We start from the raw sequence: 27526 nt of genomic DNA, 5'->3' as shown, positions 1-27526 counted from the left end.
GTGGGGCCTTTTCGGGTTGAGGATGGAGTCAAGCTCAACTCCCAGTCCTACTGCCAGTTTCTGGAAGACACCTTCTTCAAGCAGTGGTACAGGAAGAAGTCTGCATCCTTCAAGAAAAACATGATTTTCATGCAGGACAATGCTCCATCACACGCGTCCAAGTACTCCACAGCGTGGCTGGCAAGAAAGGGTATAGAAGAAGAAAATCTAATGACATGGCCTCCTTGTTCACCTGATCTGAACCCCATTGAGAACCTGTGGTCCATCATCAAATGTGAGATTTACAAGGAGGGAAAACAGTACACCTCTCTGAACAGTGTCTGGGAGGCTGTGGTTGCTGCTGCACGCAATGTTGATGGTGAACAGATCAAAACACTGACAGAATCCATGGATGGCAGGCTTTTGAGTGTCCTTGCAAAGAAAGGTGGCTATATTGGTCACTGATTTGTTTTTGTTTTGTTTTTGAATGTCAGAAATGTATATTTGTGAATGTTGAGATGTTATATTGGTTTCACTGGTAAAAATAAATAATTGAAATGGGTATATATTTGTTTTTTGTTAAGTTGCCTAATAATTATGCACAGTAATAGTCACCTGCACACACAGATATCCCCCTAAAATAGCTAAAACTAAAAACAAACTAAAAACTACTTCCAAAAATATTCAGCTTTGATATTGAGTTTTTTGGGTTCATTGAGAACATGGTTGTTGTTCAATAATAAAATTAATCCTCAAAAATACAACTTGCCTAATAATTCTGCACTCCCTGTATATAAATGGGCCATACAAAAAAATATGGTGAAAAACTGTTCCATGTAAAATGCGCTAAAAAGACAAGGGGGCACTGCCTCCGACTGGAGAAGAAAAAGTTCAGTCTCCAGACGCGTCAAAACTTCTTTACTTTCAGAACTGTGAATCTGTGGACCTCAGGACGTGGTCAAAGCAGGAACAGTGGACAGTTTTAAAAAGAGTTTAGATTAATTCTTAAAAGTAAATTACATTAATGCTTACAAAAATTTTTAGAAATCTGAGTCTCACTGCCTTCTGCGATTCTCGTCCCCACCTATTCCTTGGTTGAACTTCATGGAAATATGTCTTTTTTTTGCCGTTTTAACTATGTAACTATGTAACACCACCTTACCGTTCTTCTCTGCTCTTCAGTTGCGGTGTAACGTTATACTTCCCTACTTCGTGAGATTTCCCTACCCTAGTCACTTCTGGTCGCACCGGGCATGACGTGAGGAGGAGTGCAGCGCCACGCAGGTGCACAACGACTGATTAAGGAAATTTCATAGCAGAGTGCGCATGCACCGGGAGCCTGCAGCGCCGCACAGGCGCACAACGACGGGTTTGGGAAATTTCACAGCAGAGTGCGCATGTGCCAGGAGCCTCGCCGGCGGTTAGGGTAGGGAAAAATTATGGGCCAGTGCGCAGGCGCGGTGATCGGATGGATGTTCTCAGCTGGACACAGGCCGACACTGTGCATGCGCTGGGAGCCTCACCAGCGGTTAGAGTAGGGAAAAAGCACTGGCCCGTACGTAATTTTTCCCTTGTTTTGGTTTTATGTATAAACCCCCCCCCCCCAAATTAAATGAAAATGTAACAACATTTTCCAAATCTGAATATCTATGCTTTTAAAAAGGTCATATCTTGCTAAATAGTTAATAATTAATATTTATCATATGTCTACTTTATGTTGGCATCACTTTTCAAACTTACTATTTTTGGGGAGATTCAAATGCTTAGCAGTAGTGTTAAAGTTTCTAAAGAAAATTTTAAAATCCTATTTTTTTTCAGGGACAAGGGCTGTGAGAGTCCTTTAAATTAGAACCACCCCCCCCCCAGAAATCATTCAATTTTAATATCTACACCTCTCAAAGTTTTCAAAATGATATTTAGGAGGTTTGTTAACCCTTTAGGTGTTTCACAGGTATTAATGCAAAATAGAGGAAAAGTAAAAAAAAATATGCTTTCAATCTATTTTTTTGGAACACAACAGGTGCAACACTCTTTGAATATATAGCTGTCCAATCGCTGGTACAATACACTGCAATAGTTATCTATTGCAGTGTATAGTAATTGTCAGTTTTACACTGACAACCTACCAGACCCTGCCCCTAGCAGGCCCAGAGGTTGCCATAGCAACAACTGTGATCCTGTGACTGCTCTACTGGGGCTAGATGGGGGAGAGAGGGAGCCCTCTCCCTCTGTAAACTCCTTAGATGCAACGGTTGCTACAGACTTTTGCATCTAAGGGGTTGAACATATAATTTAGCGCTTAAGAGGAAAAATATTTGTACCGTAAAACTTGACTTGGGATACTTTCACACTAGCGTTTTTGATGGATCCGGCAGGGTTCAGCAAAAACGCTTCCGTTACTGATAATACAACCATCTGCATCCATTATGAACGAATCCGGTTGTATTATCTTTAACATACCCAAGATAGATCAGTCATGAACTCCATTGAAAGTCAATGGGAGACAGATCCGTTTTCTATTGTGTCAGAGAAAACGGATCTGTCCCCATTGACTTGCATTGTGGGTCTTGCTCCGCATCCCATGGCGGAAAGCAAACCGCAGCATGCTCCGGTTTGCTCTCCTGTATTAGAATGCAACCAAACGGAACGGAATGCATTTTGGAGCATTCTGTTTTGTTCAGTTCCATTTTGTCCCCAATGACAATTAATGAGGACAAAACGGAAAAGTTTTTTTCCGGTATTGAGACCCTATGACGGATTTTAGTACCTGAAAATATTAACGCTAGTGTGAAAGTAGCCTTAGGCTCCATTCACTCGTCCGTGAATGTGTCCGCACCCGTTCCGCGATTCTGTGGAACGGGTGCAGACTCATTCATTCTCTATGGGGAACGAATTGATGCGGAGAGCACACTATATGCTCTTCACATCCGCATTTCCGGAGCGTGGCCCCGATCTTCCGGTCCACGGCTCCGGAAAAAACAGAACATGTCCTATTCTTATCCGTAATTGCGGACAAGAATAGGCAGTTCTATGGGGGTGCCGGCCAGGTGTATTGCGCAGTGCACTACGGACGTGTGAATGGACCCTTAAACAGTAGGTCATTATCTGATAACACATCCTCTTTAAGAGTCAACATGGGCCCCTTACAGCTGTACCGTCTTTCCTGGCCTTGTGTGTGTGGTATCTAAGATATGAAAAGTCTCTTATTTTAAAATACTGTACTTTATAACTGTGTGCTCTGAAAAATATTTATTTTTCCCAATCACTTAGAAGTTCTTGCATGTAGTGCAAATTATGTTGTCACAATATGTCAGAGCTGAGTTAGTGTAAGAATGCAAAAACTAATAGTACAGTTGCAGATAATTGTATTAATAATGGTTGTCATTACTAAATAACGGTGACAAAAAATGTCCTATTACTGTTAGTAAATTCTTCTCATTGGTTTCCAAGCAACACTTTTATTTCAACATATCTCTTTCCTGTTTCAGAAAGATGTGGTTTGGATGTGACTACATTCATCTTGATATTATGCCTTCTGTATTTCTGAAGCTGCTGCAATTACAAAAAATGTCTTAATAAGTCCATATTTCTATGGAATGTATCCCTTTATAAAGAAACTGATACCAGAACTTAATAAAAGGTGTTTTTCCATCTTTCCATTGAGGCCTCATGCACACAACTGTCCGTATTTCAGTCTGCAAAAACAAATCCCTTCTGTGTGCATTCCGGATTTTTGCCTTTCCCATCAGGGCTATTCTCTCCTACAATGTGGACGAGAATGGGACTTGGTCAATCATTTTGGGAAGGCCACACAGATCCGCCAAAAATATGGATGTGTGCATGGTCCCATAGACATTTCTATGTCCGATTGACACATCCGTGAAAAAAATCTGTTTGTGTTTTATCCGTGAAGTATCCATGTTTGGTTCATGTGTCCATTTTTTGCCCTCTGTGTGTCATCCATATTCCTCGGGCACTGCTCCGCTTAAAATGAATTTCCAGAGCATCTCCTACCAGTGTTCAGTGAAAAACAAACCAAACATGGATGCCATCCATGATTTTTCACAAACCTATAGACTTCAGTTAGCATGTTTAGTCTGCATTACGGACCAAAGTAGTGCCTGTCGCCATGATTTTTTTTTTACTGCCCCAATACTAATGTGTGAACAAACATATTAAAATCGATGGATACATGTGCTGTCCGTGGAAAATGCGGTCAGCACACGTCGGTGAAAAATGTGAATGAGGCCTTGCATTGTTTTTCATTTGGGCAATGAAGACTATGCCGCCTTTAAATTTTATGTCATGAGACATATTGTAGTTCAGATGGTGAAAAGATGATACACCAAGGCCCAATTGTCTCTCTGACCCTAAATTCCATTTTCATAAACTAGTCCGTTTCTTCAGACTAATATTCCTTTTGCTTTTATGACAGAAGTAAGGGTCCATTCACACGTCCACAATTTCGTTCTGCAGGAATTGCGGACCCATTCATTTCTATGGGGCCGCACGATGTGCGGCCCGTCTTCGGGAATGCGAACCCGGATGCGGGTCTGCATTTCCGTTCCCAAAAAAAAAATAGAACATGTCCTATTCTTGTCCGCAATTGCGGACAAGAATAGGCATATTCTATTAGTGCCGGCGATGTGCGGTCCGCAAAATGCGGAACGCACATTGCCGTGTTCGTGTTTTGTGGATCCGCAAAACACGTTACAGACGTGTGAATGGAGCCTAAAGCAGAAGGATAATTGAATACAGATATAATACAAAAAAGTGAGAATAGTATTAGCGATGAAACACGTTTTGTAGATTTAATGTAAATGTCATATATTTTTATAAGTGTATTTTATGCCTAGTATATTAGGCTTGGTGATTGTTGTTGGCTAAACTTAACCAATGCAAGATCCTACAAGTTTTTTTTAAATTTCAATACAGTATTGTCTTTGTACTGACTTTGAATATAGACTCTTTTTAAACAATTTTATTGTGATGTTTTATATTTTTATATTGACAGTGGCACATCAAGAAATTTAAGGAAAGAAGAAGTTAGCTTATATGAAATTGGAGGGAATATTGGTAAGTGGGCATTTGACACCGTCTCTCTCTGGGTCCTCCACTGGACGTCTGTATATGATGACTTATCGTAAGCTGATAACATGGCATCTGACTAGGTTGACCATATGTATGAGTGCCAATTGTGTAAACTAGACGCAGCTCTGTGTCAGTGGCCACATAATTCTTTTGTTGTCTCCTGCTACTGGAGCTACCCTATTCCAAGGCGTCTTTTTCTGCTTTCACAATTTTTCTTGCTGTGTAAATTTGTAAGCTTCATCAATAATGGTTTGCTTGACTTTGTCTGTATCTCTTAGGCCCCTTGCAGACGAGCGTTCCTCCCGCAGCGAGTCCGCATCGCAGCACCCGGCCTGACCTCCCAGCACTGACGGGATTCACATAGCATTATATTGATTATGATGCTATGTAACCCTTTCAGTTCTGGAATGTATTGGATAACACTGACAGCATTATGCCAGTGTTATCCAATACATTCCAGAACTGTAAGGGTTACATAGCATCATAAATCAATATAATGCTATGTGACCCCCGGCAGTGCTGGGAGGGTCAGGCCGGGAGCTGCGATGCGGACTCGCTGCGGGAGAAACGCTCGTCTGCAAGGGGCCTTATAGACACACATGCAGAGTAGCCATGTATAAGTGCCCTAGGAAATGATCACTTCCTTACTCAGCAGACCTTTAGGAAGCAAATAAATATGTATCAACTAGAGTAGAGGGCTTCCGGAAATGTGTATTATGATGTTGTCATTGTAGAATAGAATATACTACCAAAATGATTGTCCAGTCTGTCTAGATAGTCCTTTTTGTCCCCCTAGAGCCTCAGCTTAAATGTGGTGGGGCAGAGTCAGCATAGTCTTAGGCCATTCTTCCCCATATTTCCACTGACAATAAGCAGCAGTAAATATAGGTTATCTAATCTTGATTACCACATGTGGAATTATACAGCGGAGGGTATTTCATTGTTGAATATAAGACTATGGCTACATGACGACATGCGTCACATGAATTATTGTCGCAGAAGAGTCGAGCAACATTTTTTGTAATGACAGTCAATGGTGTTGCACTGTGACACAACAGTCGCAAAAAATCAATCCAAGATAACACAGTACAAATATGTTTTTTTTGTTTGTTTTTACACCACCTTAAGCAATTATTCTGCAATTTTTCCCTCATTGCTTGGCGTAGTTATTTTTTTATTTTTTATTTTTTTACTTCTTCGAAATAAGCCATGTACAATGTGTGCTGGTTTTTCCGCATGGTGTTTTTTTGTTTTACCAATGCTTTTTTTCCCCCATACTACAGAGGAAGTTGCATTACAGGGGCACATACTTTCCTAAATAAAAATGCTAGGCATGCAAAAAAACTCCACTGAAAATCTGCCAGATGGTAAAACACACACTATATGGGCAAAAAACTACACAAAAATGCTGATCAAGTCATATTTGAAGCGTTTTATTTTTTTTTCCTTTATTGGTCAGGGACAAAACAGTGTATGATGGAACCCTTAGGGTGGTCTCAAACTGCACTTTTTGAACCAAAGCCAAAGGGTGATCCAACTGGAAAGAGAAGTTTGAGTTGTTCCTTTTATATTTCTCATTCTTTTTTAATCCACTCCTGGCTTTGTCTAAAATAAAAAAAAAACAACTGCAGTGTTTTTTTCCCAGAATGTGCTGTGTGCGAAACCAGCTTTACAAAGTATCTGTGTTGCTTCCTCAAATTTTGTAATCCTATAACCATTTCTGTACATTACTCTAGGAGAACGCTGCCTTGAAGATACAACGTACATGAAAGACCTGTCTCTACTCAATCCCAATGCTGAATGGGTTATAAAACCAAAGCCCAAGGAATGATCTGCCAGACATATAAAATAGCATAATGTTCAAAAGAAGCATGTGGCATGTAGGGACATATTTATCTTAATGAGGACAGTACTGTATGTACAGATTGTATTAATTCACTACTGGGTACAGCCAGCACATCCTTTATAGCCATTGGTGGTGTACATTTCACCACTGGTAATGGCCAGTTCTGTTCATTTATTAACGCAATGCATTTTATTAATTTGGTTTCAGATATGCTGGTCTATAGTAGGCAGCCATTTTTCAGGAGTAATGATTTTCTATTGCTGATGAAAGCAATACTGGGTTGTGCAGAATCCCACTGTTTTGAAGGTCCAGTCCTCCAGAAGACTCATTTTGCCTTACTAGGTACATGAAGGAATTATTGTAGCAGGACTATATTTTCTTTTTGTATAGATATTATTTTTGTTATACAGTACATGTACATATAATTATATACAGTATTTTTAAAAGGACCATATGAAGAAACCGTGGGAAGTAGACTTGTGTGAACCATGTTTTCCTTTTTTTTTTTTATATATATATTGCTTTATAAGCTCATTCTTTTTACAAAAGCCATTGCCTGAGCAGCATGTAAATGTATGTTTGCCTGTTCAAGTCTACATCATTCATGCGTCGTTAAATTCGTAATCTGTCTTCTCAGGCTTTCTATGACTAAAAACTGGTGGTTGTGCTAGACTAATTCATAGGCACAGAAAATCAGATTTTAGAATGGATTCTGGACCTACCAGTAGTAAAAATCCATTTTGTAACATGTAAAAAGATAAAGATACTGTGAACACTGTCCCCTTGATACAGAATCTGGAACCATTTGTGAAATTTCAAAGCTGGCAATGGACATTTATTATGTACATTGCAAATATTCTTCTTAGAATATTGTACCGTAATCTAACTAGCCTTAAAGTGAAATTGTCATGTAAATGATGCTACCCTAACAGCAGGCAGCAAGACTTAGTGTTAGGTCTAATCATCAAATTCAGAAAAGGTTTCCTTTAATTTATGATAGATGTAATTAGTTTGGACCATGTTATTGATATCTAGATTAAAACTTCGTTAATATAGTGGACTACAGGCCTGTGTAACATTTCCATAAGTTTAGTGTGCACCAAAGTAGATGCTAAAATTTTTGGTTCAGAATGTCTTACTGTATATTCAGGTAATTGTATATGAGTACATAAAGAAAAGTGACCCTATTTTGTGGTGTGTAGAAATAAGTGTAATCAACCAAACCCTGTCTGTCAAAAAAAGACGATGAGGCATTTGAATTGTGTTACATATTATTTGTCAAATTGTATATAAAAATGTTCTCCAAAATTCTGGATTTGTTTTATTTCTAGATTGATAATCCAAATTGTTTAATGCTATAGTAGGAAGAGCTGCCCAGCTTTCTTAAAAATCGGCTAATATGGGACACTACCGGACTTTAAAAGAACACTAAATGTAAAATAAATTAAAAAAACAATTACCGTAAGTCTTATTTATGTGTCTTATGAGGCATCTTTTTTTCCTCCCTTTCCTTCTTAGACATTTGTGGCTGATGGCCTAGGTGCTAGTAGTTTATAATACACCATTGAGTTATCCATACATATGGTATCCTCTACAACATGCCATGATCTGAAATCTGAAAGGCAAGGTCCCATCTATTTCTATGATTCCCAGTTGGAATCCTGTACTGTACAAAATGAAGCTGTAATATGGATGTGTGCATGGAGCATAAAGCAATGAGTCTGTGATGAGCAAGTACATACGGTAATTGTTGGGTACCAAGGATTTTATATTTCACCACTTGTCACAGTAAATTGAACATTTGTATTTCTGGGGGGGAAGACTTTTACAACTATGGTGGGCTATAGGCCCAAGGCCATCTTCACTAAAGTTTGTAGCATTTTTTTTTTTACATCTAATTGCAAATAAAAAGTTTTTTTAAATAAACTTTTTCAGTTACCCTAGGAGCCTTATAGTGTATCTTATTTTTTAACCCAGTTAATCGTGCTTAGGGGAGTACTGGCTCTCCTTAAGGTTTGCTTTCTCTGGGAGATACCTGTTTGCATATTATTTTCCCATGGAGCATTGCCACCAAGTCTCTGTACACACCTAGTCTCCTTAAGGAGAGCCAGTTGCCCTTTCCCACCCAAGCTGCGTTCACAACATCTCACTCACCCAGCCAGAATCTTATTTCATACTGATGAGAAGCAAACACCCTGAAACAGGTGACTGTGGATATTTGGCTTGGGTATTTTCTTTAGTCATGTTCCAAGAAGGGAGGAAAAAGAGGCACTGGCAAAATGGTTCTCTTTCTCTGGGAGATACCTCTTTCCAAATTTTTTATTGAATTTTATTTTCAGAAAGAAAGAAAAAAAAAAAAGGTTTCTTATGTAATACTACCTGATTGGTAAGGGTGTGTTCACACGGCTCAGGCTAGTTTCACACTAACACCTATAAAAACATTAGAACGCCACACAAAAATAGTAAGCAAAATCTTTATTACATAATCCAAAACATGGACATACACATTTAGTATATGTATTTTATCATTCATGTAAAAGAGTGCAAAGATATGGAGAAAAAGTCCCTCCGAACACAAGGATTGATCCCAATCAATAATGAAGCTCAACAGTCCACCGTAGTGCAAGATAAACACAAACCAGACTACTACAAATATAAAGTGTCAACAGGCATAATACAAAAATGTATACCGCCGAAAGCATCAGCAGTATACCCAACAATGGGAACTGCTGAATCAATCAGATATGGACTGAGAGCTATAATATAAAAATAATACAGACCCAGGGTGGAGGTAGCGGCCCAACGTCCGTTTCGCAGTCGCGCTTCTTCACAGGGCACAGAATGCATGCAGTACTTTTAGTCCGACCGCCTCTCGGCGTGTGCTGCCGCCGGAACTCCGCCCCCGCCCCCATTATAGTCAATGGGGATGGAGCTGCATGTGAACTAGCGGCAGGACGGATTCGACAGGCTGTTCACCTGCTGGAACAGCCTGCCGGACTCCCCTGCCGCTAGTGTGAAAGTACCCTTACTCTTCATGTGGATTATGGTGTTATTTCACTCCAAAATTAATGTTAAATATATGTGTATTAGCGTATCACTGAAATTTAGTGGGAATATGCGCCTAAGTGTGGTATTACACTGCCTGATATTTGGTCAATGAAACCGCCGATGGAAGATAACACATCCATCCGCACTCTTTTGTACTGTCTGATTACACAGGCTGCATCTTGAATGTGGGAGGAACGTTTGCTACTGCAGCCGTCCTTCATTCTGTTCTATTCATTATTCGCAGCACATGCCTGATTACACAGGGAGATTGGATGACAATGATCAGCTGCTCAATTATAATTCACATACCCTAAAACTGACATGAAATCTTGCAGTGTAATAGGGCCTTTAGTCATGAGGCACAGATTTTTCCTGATGACTATTTGAAATCTGTGTTGCAGAAAATAAATGGTATGTCACTTCTTGATGCGGAATCCATGTGGAGTTAATCTGTGTGCAGACCCACAAGATAAATCTGAGTCTAACCCTAGGATTCCCAGTAAAAATACAGAATTTTCCAACATGTATTTCAACTGTGCAAACATACACACACACATATATATAGGGGGGAATTTATCAAAGGCTGCCGTTTTGCGCTAGTTTTTGAAATCTCCTTCGCTGCCGGCCAAGGCTAAGACTCGCATAGGCTACACTTAAACTTCTCTCTTCATTTACTCCTGAAAACAGGTGCAAAAAAAGATAAATGTTTTGGGTTTACCCACCGTTCGCCCTCATCATGCCCCCTTTTCAGAAAGTGGTGCAGTCACAAAAGATGTCTGACTTTTTTAATTTTTTTACGCCACAAAAATAGCAAAGAGAGATGATAAAGCTCCCCCATATAATTTTTGTATAGACCTAAATGTTTTTTGTTAAATTATGCCTATTCCATTTAAAGCCTGGTCGGCACTGGAGGAATAGGCAGAAGATGACTTCAGCTCTGTGTGCATTATACATATCAGACAAACATGACTTTGTTACTTCATGATTAGTACATGCTTGAGGCTATAAGGCTCCATGCAGGCTTGTAGTGCTTTTATGTAGTCCTGAAATGGTACTTCTGTGCATATGGGTTCCAGCAGTTGTCCTCTTCTTACCATCTCTGATAACTCTGACACCATAACGGTTAATTTTGTTAGGTCTACAAGTGAGAAAGGTATAGAATGAGAATTAGCAGTGATGCCATTTTATAGGGGTTGAACAGGTTTCATTTATGTAGCAACACTAAAACAATACATTTTATCCTGTAAATGCAACCCATGAATGTTAAAAGAACAGAAAGAAAAACCAACAGCAGATATGCAGTTCTCACTTCCAGGCAGTGGCGTAGCTATAGGGGTTGCAGTGATCGCGGTTGCAACCAGGCCCCTAAGCCAGAGGGCCCCCGTTGCCAGTGGTACTGTACTTTTCCCTTTTATAAGATGCAGTGCATCTTATAATGGGAATACTAGTGAGCTCTTCCATAATGGAAGCGCTCACTAGTATGCAGGAGGCGGGGGTGAAGGGCTGTGAGCACTGTACTTACCCCTCCTCCTGCTTACTCTTCTCAGGGCCCCCACTGCTGTGTCCTGACTGGCTGTAGTGTCAGGATTTACAGAGCGCACTCTGACTTGACGCTGTAGAAGGTCAGGTGACTGTGCAGCGCGGGACCTGAGAAGAGAACCAGGACAGGGAGAGTGGCGGCAGGAAAGGTAAGTTATTTTATTATTTAACAGTCTGATCTAAGGTCTGAAATGGATGTCATATTGGGGGTCTGGAGAGGTTTAATGGGGAGTCTTGAGGTCTTACTGGGGGTCTGAAGTGGTCTGACTGGGGGTCTGGAGAGGTCTAATGGGGGTTCTGGAGGTCTCATTGAGGATCTGGAGTGGTCTGACTGGGGTCTGGAGAGGTCTAATAGGGGGTCTGGAGAGGTCTAATGGGGGTATAGACATCTAGGGGTCTTGAGAGGTCTAATGGGGAATCTGGAGAGGTCTAATGGGGGTATAGACGTCTGGAGGTCTAATGGGGGTCTAGAGGTTTAACGGGCGTCTTATCTGAGGTCTAATATTGGGTCGGGGTCTTACATGGATGTCTAATGGGGGGGTCTGATCTGAGGTCTAAAACGGGTCTGACATAGAGGTCTAAAGGGGGTTTGGTCTGAGATGGGGGGGGTCTCATTTATATATGGGGGTCTGATCTGAAAGGGGTATTTTTTGTACTGGTGCACATTATAAAGGGGTGTTTTTGTACTGATGCTCTGTGTGGTACCAATATTTTCAGGGGGACTGTTCCTGCAGGATAACATTGGGGGCACAGCGGACACAGTATTGGAGGTGGCAGGATGGGGTGTTGAGAAGGTGAGGAGGAGGATGGAAAAGTAGGAAAGTAAGATGTCTGTTTGTTGAACTCCTGCAAAGACGAGGTGTGGCTGAAAGAAGTCACTATGGCGGTCTGGTCTGAGAGGAGGAGAAGAAGAGAAAAGAGAATATCTACATCAGAGAGGAGAAGTTACAGGATGGAAGAGGTACATATGTGGGGCTGTATTACCCTGTATGTCCTCTGCTCTGTTTACCTGCTCATCAATCACTGCAAATGCTATGGCGAGCAGGTGAACAGAGCAGAGAAAGCAGCTCTCGTATCAGCGCTGCCCTCTCTTCAAACAGCTGATCATCAGGGTGCCAGAGGACCCTGCTGATCTGATATTGATGACTAATCCTGAGGATAGGTCATCAGTAGTAAGAAGAGGACAACCCCTTTAACAGTAGGATTTGGCATGGGGGGTGCGTTTTAATTTTTGCCTCGGGCAGTGGAAAAGCTAGGTGCACGAGCGCTGAGTGAAAGGGGGGGCAAGCTGAACTCTTGCACCAGGGCCCATGAGCCTTTAGCTACGCCCCTGCTTCCAGGACACCATCCCATCATGCTTCAAGAGCTTGATTGGACAAAATTGCCACATACATCTTTACTACTTCTTCAGACTCGAAGAAGGACCGCTATGTCCAAACCCTTGCCACCAACTACCAGTATACTGTCACTATCGCAGTATAAATAAATGGATTAGGTATTTATATATTGCTCTTCAGTTTTCTCTCTGTCCTTGGATGTGATTAGTCCTGTAGCAGCAAGGTCCAGAACTAGCATCAATTTATTTACACTTGACAATGTGGCTCCTGTCCTACATTGCAACTGTGACTGTTCCCGTTCCTATACAGCAAGCAGTGTGATTTAGAAAATTTAAAGACATTGACATACAAAGGATAGGAGAAAATTCCATTTTCATGGTACATGGTTAAAGAGGTTCTTTAATAGTTAAAAATGACAGACAAAAGGCTCAGATCAGTATAAAAGAAACAGTGCTCACCTCACCAGTCCCTTGCTGCTCTCATTCTGATGCTTCTCGAGTCCCACAATGCAGATAATGACTTCTCAGCTAGACTATGGCTGGGGTATGTTATTGCTGTATCAGTGTTTGACTGAGATATTATCGAGGAAAGAGAGACCTGCAGAACCTTGGAAAGCATCAGAAATGGAGCAGTGGGGAATCGGTCATTGTTCCTGTGGTCTAGCTAACTTGCTGCACTAACCTCAAGGACTGCCCTTCCTGGGGGACATTTTTGAATTAGATGTAGAAATACATGTAGGCTGCTACACAGTCGAGTTATATTATCACAACCACCAGCTAATTTCAAGAGTAACCTGGGTGGGCACACAGATAGCAGCTACATGAGCTAGAAGTGATTCAGTAAGGTCCTGGTAGGTTGTCACAGGTATCTAGAGATATGCTGACTGCATTACATGCCTCAGCCGCTGGAGTGTGAGTGGGGGCAGATCCATAGAGTAAACACTATAATCGAGGTGTTCCCACAGATGATCAATTGGCTTCAAGTCTAGTAAATTAGTGGGCCAGGTTGGTACTTGGAAGTGTGATTTTTCCAACCAATGTCTAATGTTTCGATCCATGTGACATGTCGCATTGTATTGCTGGAAGAACCAATAAAACCCAGCGAAGACAATCAGCATGTATGAGTGTACATGATCTACAAGGATGGATTCATACCTAAATTGGCTGAGAGTGCCTCCCACATAGACAAATGAGCCCAGAGAATGCCATGAAAACATTCCCCATATCATAATGCTGTCACCATCAGCTTCTGTTCTTCCAGAAATGGTTACAGGGTGTTCTCTGATGTTTTTCACCTGACACACCATCTTAAAACGTGACTCATTGGAGAAACCAGTTAGCAAGGGTTCAATTCTGATACTGCTGTGAAAATTTAAAGGGGTTGTCCCATGAAAAATATTCAAATTTTTTTAAACCAAGACCTGGATCTGAATACTTTTGTAATTGCATGTAATTAAATGTTTAGCATAGCCACTGAGTTATTCAATAAAATGTATCTGTATAGCGCTACCTGTTGTTTGTTTTTTCTTATTTATTTGACCTGCTCACTGAAATGGCCGCACATGCTCAGTTTCATCTTATAACTGCCTCCTGAGCTGTGATAGGGAGACCATGGACACGCTCCCTTAGCTGCAGCAGAAAAGACACTCCCCTTGAGCTGTCAGCTTGATATAAATCTAGCAGAGCAATAAATGGAGATATCTCTAGATCCATGTGAGGTACAGGGCTGGTTCTAGCTTTGTTAGAAAGAGAATGTCATGTACTACACAGAATGTCATGTTTTTTACATCAGTCATGGGATAACCCCTTTAAGCCATTTCTGCCGATGCAACTTTATTAGCAGAGGTGCAGTGACCATCCGTCTGCTTCGGAGCCCCATATGGAGTAAGGTTCGCTGAACTGGTGTTTTAGACACATGTCTAGTAGGCCCTCAGTTTCACTTCGGCAGTGAGCTACTCCATTGTGGGGTGTCAGTCCACCCTTGTGCACCTTAGTTCTTGACATTCACCTTTCACATCAACTGCTCCGCAGTTTCCACATCGCTTATTCACACAGTAGCAGGTGAACAGTTCACAAACTGCGTAGTTTCAGAAATACTGCCATCCTTGGCCCAAAAGCCAATAATCATCCCTTTTTGCAACTCTGAAATAGCTCCTTTCACCCATGAAAGCAAAGATTGATATGTATTCAGCCAGCCTATCACACACCTTATATGCCAACCAAGGCAGCTCACGACACGTGACTTCCTTCATGAACTATGAGCTGCTATGTCAAAAGTAGGAAGTGGTCATAATAATGTGACTCGACGGTGTATAATTATACAGTAAGTGTTTGTACAGTACACTGCCATATTCATCATAGAGGAAGACCATGCCACTGCTATGGGTCCTGTGGTGAGAGGAGGCCCAGCGCTGATCATTATGGGAACTCTAAATGTGCAAAAAGATTGTACAGAGTCAATTGAGTTCAATGGGTACTGTATAAATTCATATGAATGGAGCTGCATCTACAGGTGGCTGCAAACAGCCAATTTTATCATGCAACGCATAACTGGAATCAGATGATTTATAGCTGTATAGGTGAGCTTTATCAATACATTATACCAATTTTGTAGTAAAAAAACACATTAGGCCTCATGCACACAACCGTTGTGTGCATCCGTGGCCGTTCCGTTTTCCGTGATTTTCTGCGGACCCATTGACTTTTAATGGGTCCGTTGAAAACTCGGAAAATGCACCGTTGTTCCTCCGCGGCCGTGATCAGTGTTTCCTGTCCGTCAAAAAAATATGACCTGTCCTGTTTTTTTGACGGACAACGGTTCACGGACCCATTCAAGTCAATGGGTTCGTGAAAAAACACAGATGCACGCAAGATTGGCATCCGTGGCCGTAGGCTACTTTCACACAGACGGATCCGCAGATCCGTCTGCATAAAAGATTTTTCAGAGCTGAGTTTTCACTTCGTGAAAACTCAGATCCGACAGTATATTCTAACACAGAGGCATTCCCATAGTGATGGGGACGCTTCAAGTTATAATATACTACGAACTGTGTACATGACTGCCCCCTGCTGCCTGGCAGCACCCGATCTCTTACAGGGGGCTGTGATCCGCACAATTAACCCCTCAGGTGCCGGACCTGAGGGGTTAATTGTGCATATCATAGCCCCCTGTAAGAGATTGGGTGCTGCCAGGCAGGAGGGGAAACACCCCCCTCCCTCACCAGTTTTAAATTCATTGGTGGCCAGTGTGCCCCCCCTCCCTCCCTCCCCTGTATTTAACTCATTGGTGGCCAGTGCGGCCCCCCTTCCCTCCACCTGTATTACTGTACATTTATTGATGGCCAGTTGGCCCCCCCTCCCTCCCCCTCCTAATTAAAATCCCCCCCCCCTATCATTGGTGGCAGCGGAGAGTTCCGATCGGAGTCCCAGTTTAATCGCTGGGGCTCTAATCGGTAACCATGGCAACCAGGACGCTACTGCAGTCCTGGTTGCCATGGTTACTTAGAAATTTTTAGAAGCATTATACTTACCTTCGCTGTCTGTGACCGGCCGGGCGCTCCTCCTACTGGTAAGTGACAGGTCTGTGCTATGAGCAATTGCGCCGCACAGACCTTTCACTTACCAGTAGGAGGAGCACCCGGCCGGTCACAGACAGCGAAGGTAAGTATAATGCTTCTAAAATTGCTAACTAACCATGGAAACCAGGACTGCAGTAGCGTCCTGGTTGCCATGGTTACCGATCGGAGCCCCAGCGATTAAACTGGGACTCCGATCGGAACTCTCCGCTGCCACCAATGATAGGGGGGGGGATTTTAATTAGGAGGGGGAGGGAGGGGGGCCCACTGGCCACCAATGAATGTACAGTAATACAGGGGAGGGAGGGGGGCACACTGGCCACCAATGAATGTACAGTAATAAAGGGTAGGCAGGGGGGGCACACTGGCCACCAATTAATTTAAAACTGGGGAGGGAGGGGGGGTGTGCCCCCTACTGCCTGGCAGCACCTGATCTCTTACAGGGGGCTATGATACGCACAATTAACCCCTCAGGTACGGCACCTGAGGGGTTAATTGTGCGGATCACAGCCCCCTGTAAGAGATCTGGTGCTGCCAGGCAGCAGGGGGCAGTCATGTACACAGTTCATAGTATATTCTAACTTGAAGCGTCCCCATCACTATGGGAATGCCTCTGTGTTAGAATATACTGTAGGATATGAGTTTTCACAATCTAACTCAAATCCGATGGTATATTCTAACATAGAGGCGTTCCCATGGTGATGGGGACTCTTCAAGTTAAAATATACCATCGGATTGGAGAAAACTCTGATCCGATGGTATAATAGGGACTCCTGACTTTACATTGAAAGTCAATGGGGACGGATCCGTTTGCAATTGCACCATATTGTGTCATCGTCAAACGGATCCGTCCCCATTGACTTGCATTGTAAGTCAGGACGGATCCGTTTGGCTCCGCACGGCCAGGCGGACACCAAAATGACTTTTTTTTTCATGTCTGTGGATCCTCCAAAAATCAAGGAAGACCCACGGACGAAAAAACGGTCACGGAACAACGGAAATCCGTTTTGCGGACCGCAAAAAAAAAACGTCCGTGTGCATGAGGCCTAAGAAATATAGGCGGGAATTTACCAACCCCTGTGCATGAGGAAAATTGAAATTGTTGCATATATTTGCACAAAAACAAATTGCCTAAACATTTTTAACTTTTTGTGTTCTTATGCCACACTTGCCACTTTTCTGAAATATGGACATGAATTAGGTGGACTTGAGACCCAGCGGACAGGCTTATATTATAGCTCAAATCTATGGCTGCTCATAGCTAGCATATGTAGATTTGACTTTTTACTATATAGAGGGCCAAAGAGATTTGTCTAATAAATTATGAAGCCTGTGCATTTCACTCCAGTGCTATATAGATCAGGATTGGTGTATGAAATTCCCCTTGTTCAGAAATAAGCAGCATATTTTAAAGCCTTAGCTCAACTTTTTAAATTAAAAATTCCTTTACTTTTCTAATTAAAAATGCACTGGAAAAGAAACTCATCAATGGGGGTATGTACACGATGTAGGCAAAACAGTAAGGAGATAATGGAGTGCGACATGGGGCATCAGTGTTAACAGAGCTTGGCTAAAAAATTATGATGATTAATAAAAAAAAAAATAAGTTTTACTGCGGTGACCCATGTTATGTTTTGATACGAGGCCCTATGAAATCTGTGTTCACCCCTGTATGTACAATTATCTACTTCATCCAGTTGACTACCTATATGCACATTTCTAAGCAATGCCTCCCCGTAGATTTGGTTCTTTAGATCAGCACATCAAGTGCTCTTTTACTTGAATACTTACAATACTTGTTAATATACATTCCCTTTAGTATAATGGATTATTAACAGAAAAGCTAACAATCTGGGTACTTAACTTTTGTAAGTGGTTTTGCATTTTATATGCAAGTGTTTCATGTGTACTTACCATGCATATGGTTTCTCTTCCATTGTGTCATCCAAAAGCCACATACTTTTATGTTTCTAAATATTAATGCTTTCTAAAAATAAAAAATAGAATAATTATTCTACAAATAATATTTTTAACAGGACTTTCCTGCCATAAACACGAATGTCATATCAATAAGATATGCTTTTCTTATGTCTAAATAATGGGATGGTCAGATCGCTGGGGCACCACCAATGCTTAGAAGGAAGAAAGGAAGACACTTCACTCTAAAATTTGTTGGAATTTCCAACACCCAGGATTGTGCTGTTTTGGAAAAAAAAGTCTAAGAAGCTCAGTTCTAGGCTGAAGTGCGGGTCTCGGTGGTCAGGCCCCCATCAAAAAGACCTTGATGGCAAATCTAATCAGTAGGACTTTAAAGCTTATGTTCAGAATATCCCTTTAAATTTACATAAAAAAGAGTTGCCCTTTTATATAGTTACCATCTAGAAGTGACAGTAACGTTCAGTGCAGTCTCAAGGGCATAATATTGTGTCAAATGTATCTTCTACATCAACGGCTACACATATGCACATAAATAATTACCACGATACAAGCCATGAAGTCATGAATACCTAATGCCCATTAACAAATGGTCATTCATCCATTACTACTAGATAAATCTACCTTATACTTGTATTGGATGTTAATGTGTTAATAAGAAATACTGTGGTCAGTAAGTATCCAGATGTTGAGCTAATTTTGTGTTGTGTGCATGAAGAATGGAAAACTCTGAAAAATGTTCTCTGGGCAATGAGCTAATAAACAAAATTATAAAAGTGGATAATCTCATACTAATGCATGTACTTACAGCAGGTAAAGGAGTTGGTTTCCTTGACATTCCTCCATATGTTACCATAGTACTCCCATACCTATGGCACATAGAAGATGTTTATGCATATTTGTAAAAGGAACCTGATTTACATGCACATATAGACATTTATGAACAATTTTTTCTAGATATAGTAATGTATTAATTCATACATGAAAAAATTATTACTCAACAATGAAAAAAGTATTGTTCAGTCTACTGGACACCCATGGATTTGATCCTACAGTATCTGTTATTCAGATGGTCATTTGTTCAGTTTATCAGTACAAGCATTTAACCCCTAAGAAAATATGGTAAAGAGGTCCTCCCGCAAAAAAAAATGTTTTATATTTTTCAAACCAGCTCCTGGATCTGAAGACGGAAACTGCATGTAATTCAATGAAATCTATCTGTATAGTGCCACCTATTGTTTGTTCTTGTCCACCTCAATAACATTCATGAGGTGGTCGCAAGTTCAGTTCCATTCTTCAACCGTTACCATTGCAATTTTTTTTTCAATGTTGATAGTTTTGCTTTTTTTAATATTTTTTTAAAACTTTATTGAAATAGTATTTACATTTTAGGAGACTTGAACCGGCGATCATTCGATCTCTTGTACTATAGACTGTAATACTCATGTATTACATGTACAGTGTATAGGGCTATTTTCTGACATTATATTACATCCTGACTGTCTAACCACCTAGATGCCATATTCGCCATTGAACATGACATCTGAGAGGTTAAATTGCTGGGATCAGAGGTATCTCTGATCTCAGCAGTGAGAGCAGGGTGTCTGCTATATCTGGCGCCTGCAAGCCATGGTGGGGGTCCAGCTCACGATCCTGCACCATAACCATGGCACTGATCATTAACTCATTGCGCTCAGTAATGTAACAGTACATCAGTGAGTGGGAAGCCGTTTAAGGGGCAGAATTAAGCCAAAAGGCAAACTATAAATTTTCTCTGGAGCACTTTTCTCTAGGACATGTACAATAGTCCCCGTGTAACTAAGAGCAGCTCTACTACAAATAAGGTCTTGTCTTTGGGTAGCTGCCTGTTATACTCGATTTCCATTTTTGTCTCCACATGGAAACAGCTGTCAGCAACATGCATACAACATAACATACTGCAATACAATTTCACAAGTTCCCTCTAAGTGATGAGATTTGTCTAAAATTGTGACGGGTATGAAAGAAATTCAGTGGTTAATGAACATGGGTTTTGCTAACTGTACTTAATTATTAACCATACTCCATTTTTAGGACTTTATGATTAAATGTATGTTTGTCTGCTAACCTTTGTCTATGAGTCACATAAACATGATTTCTACAGACTACAAGGAAAGGTGAACATATTAATCCAGCATTTTTTTTTTTAGGGACAGCGGTACAAATCATGTATTTTTTTATGTATTTGTAATAATTTAAAGGCTATGTACACCTTTGGGCATTTTTTATTATTGCATTGTACTTATTTTGAGCTAAAAATCATTTTTTCAATTGGTCTTTATTAAAAATATGGAATCTTTTTTTTGCATACATAGCTGACATGCTGTAGTAGCACCCTTTGGATTTTCTGTCTTTTCCGTCAGACCAGGAGCTGACAGGCTTCTTATCTTTGCTCTCTGACATGATAAACACTCATTATAGCTCAGTTCTAATCTTACTGATAAGAATGTGGCTTAAATTTAGTCTTTTAGTAGGTTATAGATAAGTTATTAGATGACTGGCAAGTAGGATTCACACAGTTAGGCCTCTTGCACACAAACGTGTGCCCGTGGTCGTATTGCAGCCCGCATACGGTGGGTCCGCAATACACGGGCACCAGCCCGTGTGCACTCCGCATTACGAATGCAGACCCATTCACTTGAATAGGTCCGCAATCACGGACATGCGGAACGGAAGCACGGATGGGTACCCCACGGAAGCACTACTTGTTCTATTTCTTTGTGGTGCGGACGGATCACGGACCCATTCAAGTTGAATGGGTCTCGATCTGTCCTGGCCTCCACATGGATGTTGCCCGTGTATTGGGGACAGCAAATTGCGGTCCCCAATGCACGGAAGGGATGCACAATGTTTGTGTGCAAAAGGCCTTAGAAAAACAGCTAACACTTGGTGACAGAATGGCTCAATATTTTTAATAAAGGTCAATAAAAAATATGACTTTTAGCCAAAAATGAGTGAACTGCAATTATAAACAAAAATTGCCCCCAAAGGTGTACATAGCCTTTAATGTCTTGTCATATACCGGTAAATACATTTTCTTATGTAAGGTGTGGACCCTCAGGCTTCATGGTAAATACAAAGAACCTTATGGGAAGCACCAGGAGAGAGATTCCATTGCGTACACCTGGTATCTGTCTGATCTTTGTCCCTCCTTCTGGGGACTGTCACAAGGGGGAGATATCAGCCAGTAATAGTAAAGAATTTGAACTCCACGGAAAACTGATAAAAGTCCTCTTGGTTATTGTGGACATAGCAAACATCCTGCAGTAACATAGGGTAGGTGGTCACTACTTTGCTACATTTTCTAGAAAACTTGCTCTAGGTAGAAATGCTTTCGTAATGTGTTGTATACAGGCATAGTGCCCTGTATACAATCCAAATAAAGCAGAGTCCTATGGGCAGACAATGTAGAGTTTCATGCCTAATATATGCTAGAAATGGCTAGTGGACTTGGATTGTCCAGCCTTCAGTTTCAGCCTGGTTTCTTATCTATTTCTCAAACAAATCCTAGCGCATAATCTCCTATGGCAGGGTTGCAATCAGGTCACCATAGTTGTTTTTATTGGTAATGCAAATTTTATATACTCTGGGTAAATGAAACCTACTTGAGATGGCAGAAGAGATTTCCCGCACTGTTTCCACCTACACAGTTGAGAGCTAATTTGGGCCTATCAACCACCTGTAAAAAAAATGAAAGCATGGCCAGCTAAGTTCATACAGCAATGTACTCTGTATTGATAATTACTTCATACTGTCACTTCTGATTACTACTTACAAGCCTGTTCTGAAACCCAGCCACTGCCGAAGCTTTACAGCTGTAAATGGAATCTAGAAAATATACAGGGAGAACTGTGTTCAGAATTACCTTAAATAGATTTGCCATTACTGGTTGCTGCAGCATATCCTCAGTTATAACATAGCTGGCACCGAGAGACAATAGTTTCCCCTTCAGTTCAGCCACATTAGGTCTTCAAAATACATAGAAAATAATAAAGACAGTAAGTTGAGCAATATAAAGTCAATTTTATACTTGAGTAGAAAAGCAGAAATAGTTTAATAAATAACCACATTATTGACCACCTCCAGAGTCTTTGATTTAACTAGAACAGTCGGCACTCTGGAAGAAGGTGGTAGTATCTTGGGTTGCAGGCCCATACATCCAAGTAGAAGAAATGGATCAGCACTCACTTTTTGATGCTGATAAATCTTCACTTTATTGCCATAAAGAAAATACAGACAGATGTGATGTGTTTTGGCTAATCAACCTTTTTCAAGATAGCATGGTACATATTTATATATATATCCTAACTAATAAAAGCCCTGTGTGCCTGCGCTGTGTCCGTGTGTGTGTGCCCATTAATGAAGTGCGCATGCGCGGTGCGCCGGCCAATAGAAACACAGCGCACCACATGCCGCCCAGACCGCCCACATCAGTGCGCCGCCAGCCAATGAACACACGGCGCACCACACGCCACCTGGACATCTCACAGCAGCGCGCCGTTATTATGGTGTGCTGTGTCAATTTGAGCTCCGCCATTACATGAAACAGAAGCACCGCCATTACAGTCCTGTCAGACGCACACACAGCAGCTGCTGCTGCCAGCAGGATTAGCCACCGGTTGTTGCCAGTGGTCTCAGCACCACCAGTCACTGCCAGCCATCTCAGCCAGCAGTTATTGCCACCAGTCACAGTGCCAGCAATCTCAGCACCACCAGTCAGTGCCATCAGTCTCAGCCACGAGTCACAGTGCCTGCAGTCTCAGCCACGAGTCACAGTGCCTGCAGTCTCCACCACCAGTCAGTGGCAGTCGTAGCAGTCATCAATCAGTGCCACCAATCACAGTGGCAGCAGTCTCAGCACCATCAGTCAGTGCCAGCCGTCTCAGCCACCAGTCACAGTGCCCACACTCCCAGCCACCGGTCAGTGCCAGCCATCTCAGCCACTAGTCACAGTGCCAGCAGTCTCAGCCACCAGTCACAGTGCCCGCAGTCTCAGCCACCAGTTGGTGTCAGTCGTCTTAGCCATCAGTCAGTGCCAGACATCTCAGACATCAGTCAGTGCCACCAGCCACAGCCACCAATCACAGTGCCAGCAGTCTCAGCACCACCAGTCAGTGCCAACCATCTTAGCAATTAGCTTCAGTCAACAGTTTCAGCCTCAGTCTCAGCACCACCAATCAGTGCCAGCCATCTCAGCCACCAGTCAGTGCCAGTCGTCTCAGCCATCAGTCACAGTGCCAGCAGTCTTAGCCACCAGTCAGTGCCAGTCGTGTCAGCCACCAGTCAGTGCCAGTCGTCTCAGCCATTAGTCGCAGTCAACAGTCTCAGCGATAGCCACAGTCTCAGCACCACCAGTCATTGCCAGCCATCTCAGCCACCAGTCACAGTGCCTGCAGTCTCAGCCAACAGTCAGTGTCAGTCATCTTAGCCATCAGTCAGTGCCACCAGCCACAGCACCACCAGTCAGTACCAGTCATCTCAGCCATCAGTCAGTGCCAGTTGTCTCAGCCATTAACCGCAGTCTCAGCCACCAGTCAGTGTTATTCATCTTAGCCATCAGTGAGTGCCACAGTCACCAGTCACAGTGCCCGCACTCTCAGCCACCAGTCACCATGCCTGCAGTCTCAGCCACCAGTCAGTGCCAGTCGTCTCAGCCACCAGTCACAGTGCCAGCAGTCTGAGTACCACCAGTCAGTGCCAGTTGTCTCAGCCACCAGTCACAGTGCCCACAGTCTCAGCCACCAGTCAGTGTCAGTTGTCTTAGCAATTAATCAGTGCCACCAGCCACAGCCACCAGTCAGTGCCAGTTGTCTCAGCCACCAGTCAGTGCCAGCCATCTCAGCCACCAGTCCATGCCAGCCATCTCAGCCATCAGTCCGTGCCAGTTGTCTCAGCCATCAGTCAGTGCCACCAGTCACAGTGCCAGCAGTCTCAGCACCACCAGTCAGTGCCAGCCTTTTCAGCCACCAGTCAGTGCCAGTAGTCTCAGCCACCAGTCAGTGCCAGCCATCTCAGCCATTAGTCAGTGCCAGCCGTCTCAGCCATTAGTCAGTGCCAGTTGTCTCAGCCATCAGTCAGTGCCACCAGTCACAGTACCAGCAGTCTCAGCACCATCAGTCAGTGCCAGCCGTCTCAGCCATTAGCCACAGTCAACAGTCACAGCCACAGCCGCATTCTCAGCACCAACAGTCAGTGCCAGTAGTCTCAGCCACCAGTCACAGTGCCTGCAGTCTCAGCCACCAGTTAGTGTCAGTCGTCTTAGCCATCAGTCACTGCCACCAGTCACAGTGCCAGCAGTCTCAGCACCACCAGTCAGTGCCAGCCGTCTCAGCAATTAGCCGCAGTCAACAGTTTCAGCCACAGCTGCAGTCTCAGCACCACCAGTCAGTGCTAGCCATCTCAGCCACCAGTCACAGTGCTCACAGTCTCAGCCACCAGTCAGTGCCAGTCGTCTCAGCCACCAGTCAGTGCCAGCCGTCTCAGCCACCAGTCAGTGCCAGTCGTCTCAGCCACCAGTCAGTGCCAGCTGTCTCAGCCATCAGTCAGTGCCAGTCGTCTCAGCCATCGGTCAGTGCCACCAGTCACAGTGCCAGCAGTCTCAGCACCATCAGTCAGTGCCAGTCACCTCAGCCATTAGCCGCAATCAACAGTCTCAGCCACAGCCGCATTCTCACCACCAACAGTTAGTGCCAGCAGTCTCAGCCTCCAGTCACAGTGCCTGTAGTCTCATCCACCAGTCAGTGTCAGTCTTCTTAGCCATCAGTCAGAGCCACCAGTCACAGTGCCAGCAGTCTCAGCATCACTAGTCAGTGCCAGACATCTCAGACACCAGCCCGCAGTCTCAGCCATTGCATTATCAATAGTTAGAACTTTTTCAGATCTGGTTGTAAAGGTTGTAGATGATCCTGAACAAGGCAAACTGTTGCCAAATTCAGACAGAATATTTACAAGAAATCTTTCAAGAGTTAAAAAAGTACAAAATTTTTCCTGAATATCTGCTTCTGATATTGTATATTGCTACAAAGTTTTACATTAAGGCAATAATAATTATACTTACTGTATTGTGATATATACGTTTCCATTTTATTTTTATTAGTATTTTACTTTTGACTTCTTGCCCAAATATTTTTGCAAAAAATAAAATAAAACAAGAAATACAATGTAGTCAAATTCCCTTGCTATTAATATAGACTGTTCTTTCTAATGTTTATGCACTACTGTTCTAGCGCCCATTATTGTAACGGGCTTAATGTCTATATACACTGCTCAAAAAAATAAAGGGAACACAAAAATAACACATCCTAGATCTGAATTAATTAAATATTCTTCTGAAATACTTTGTTCTTTACATAGTTGAATGTGCTGACAACAAAATCACACAAAAAAAAAAAATGGAAATCAAATTTTTTAACCCATGGAGGTCTGGATTTGGAGTCACCCTCAAAATTAAAGTGTAAAAACACACTACAGGCTGATCCAACTTTGATGTAATGTCCTTAAAACAAGTCAAAATGAGGCTCAGTAGTGTGTGTGGCCTCCACGTGCCTGTATGACCTCCCTACAACGCCTGTGCATGCTCCTGATGAGGTGGCAGACGGTCTCCTGAGGGATCTCCTCCCAGACCTGGACTAAAGCATCTGCCAACTCCTGGACAGTCTGTGGTGCAACGTGACGTTGGTGGATAGAGCGAGACGTGATGTCCCAGATGTGCTCAATTGGATTCAGGTCTGGGGCACGGGCGGGCCAGTCCATAGCATCAATGCCTTCGTCTTGCAGGAACTGCTGACACACTCTAGCCACATGAGGTCTAGCATTGTCTTGCATTAGGAGGAACCCAGGGCCAACTGCACCAGCATATGGTCTCACAAGGGGTCTGAGGATCTCATCTCGGTACCTAATGGCAGTCAGGCTACCTCTGGCGAGCACATGGAGGGCTGTGCGGCCCTCCAAAGAAATGCCACCCCACACCATTACTGACCCAATGCCAAACCGGTCATGCTGGAGGATGTTGCAGGCAGCAGAACGTTCTCCACGGCGTCTCCAGACTCTGTCACGTCTGTCACATGTGCTCAGTGTGAACCTGCTTTCATCTGTGAAGAGCACAGGGCGCCAGTGGCGAATTTGCCAATCTTGGTGTTTTCGGGCAAATGCCAAACGTCCTGCACGGTGTTGGGCTGTAAGCACAACCCCCACCTGTGGACGTCGGACCCTCATATCACCCTCATGGAGTCTGTTTCTGACCGTTTGAGCAGACACATGCACATTTGTGGCCTGCTGGAGGTCATTTTGCAGGGCTCTGGCAGTGCTCCTCCTGTTCCTCCTTGCACAAAGGCGGAGGTAGCGGTCCTGCTGCTGGGTTGTTGCCCTCCTACGGCCTCCTCCACGTCTCCTGATGTACTGGCCTGTCTCCTGGTAGCGCCTCCATGCTCTGGACACTACGCTGACAGACACAGCAAACCTTCTTGCCACAGCTCGCATTGATGTGCCATCCTGGATAAGCTGCACTACCTGAGCCACTTGTGTGGGTTGTAGACTCCGTCTCATGCTACCACTAGAGTGAAAGCACCGGCAGCATTCAAAAGTGACCAAAACATCAGCCAGGAAGCATAGGAACTGAGAAGTGGTCAGGTCACCACCTGCAGAACCACTCCTTTATTGGGGGTGTCTTGCTAATTGCCTATAATTTTCACCTGTTGTCTATCCCATTTGCACAACAGCATGTGAAATTGATTGTCACTCAGTGTTGCTTCCTAAGTGGACAGTTTGATTTCACAGAAGTGTGATTGACTTGGAGTTACATTGTGTTGTTTAAGTGTTCCCTTTATTTTTTTGAGCAGTGTATATAGCAAAAAGAGGCATATTCAAGATGGAGACCTAGTATAAAGACACTCCACTATGGGGCATATATACCCCCTGATAGGGTCTATCTCACATGTTATAAAACAAATCAGGGGGTATACGCCCCTAAGGGGAATGTTTTTATAATTGGACTCCATCTTGAATATACCTCTTTTTGTTATATATGTACCATGCTGTATACATGACATGCTTGTTTGAAAAAGGCTGTTTAGCCGAAAAGCGTCACACATGCCTGTATTTTGTTTATGGCAATAAAGTGAAGATTTATTAGCATCAAAA

General features: G+C 42.8%; 2 protein-coding genes across 2 annotated transcripts in view; one reads left to right on the top strand and one right to left on the bottom strand.

Moving 5' to 3' along the window:
• The window catches only part of ARHGAP18 (Rho GTPase activating protein 18), a 132297-nt gene extending 124140 nt beyond the window's left edge, over positions 1–8157 (top strand). The window contains exons 14-15 of the mRNA XM_040429127.1: positions 4994–5055; positions 6807–8157. Coding sequence (XP_040285061.1) covers positions 4994–5055; positions 6807–6901 — 157 coding nt within the window. The 3' untranslated portion in view covers positions 6902–8157. The remainder of the gene's footprint in view (positions 1–4993; positions 5056–6806) is intronic.
• A 1700-nt stretch (positions 8158–9857) lies between these two features.
• Positions 9858–27526, bottom strand: part of LOC120997068 (enoyl-[acyl-carrier-protein] reductase, mitochondrial-like) — a 127635-nt gene continuing 109966 nt past the window's right edge. The window contains exons 6-10 of the mRNA XM_040426977.1: positions 22254–22356; positions 21994–22067; positions 19158–19218; positions 18329–18401; positions 9858–11102 (exon numbers count right to left, since the gene is read on the bottom strand). Of these exons, the coding sequence (XP_040282911.1) occupies positions 10939–11102; positions 18329–18401; positions 19158–19218; positions 21994–22067; positions 22254–22356 (475 nt within the window). The 3' untranslated portion in view covers positions 9858–10938. The remainder of the gene's footprint in view (positions 11103–18328; positions 18402–19157; positions 19219–21993; positions 22068–22253; positions 22357–27526) is intronic.

Source organism: Bufo bufo, chromosome 4 (assembly GCF_905171765.1).
Source record: "Bufo bufo chromosome 4, aBufBuf1.1, whole genome shotgun sequence".
In the NCBI taxonomy this organism is placed as follows: Eukaryota; Metazoa; Chordata; class Amphibia; order Anura; family Bufonidae; genus Bufo; species Bufo bufo.
Note: the sequence above shows the minus strand (reverse complement) of the source record. Positions and strands in the feature narration are given on the sequence as shown.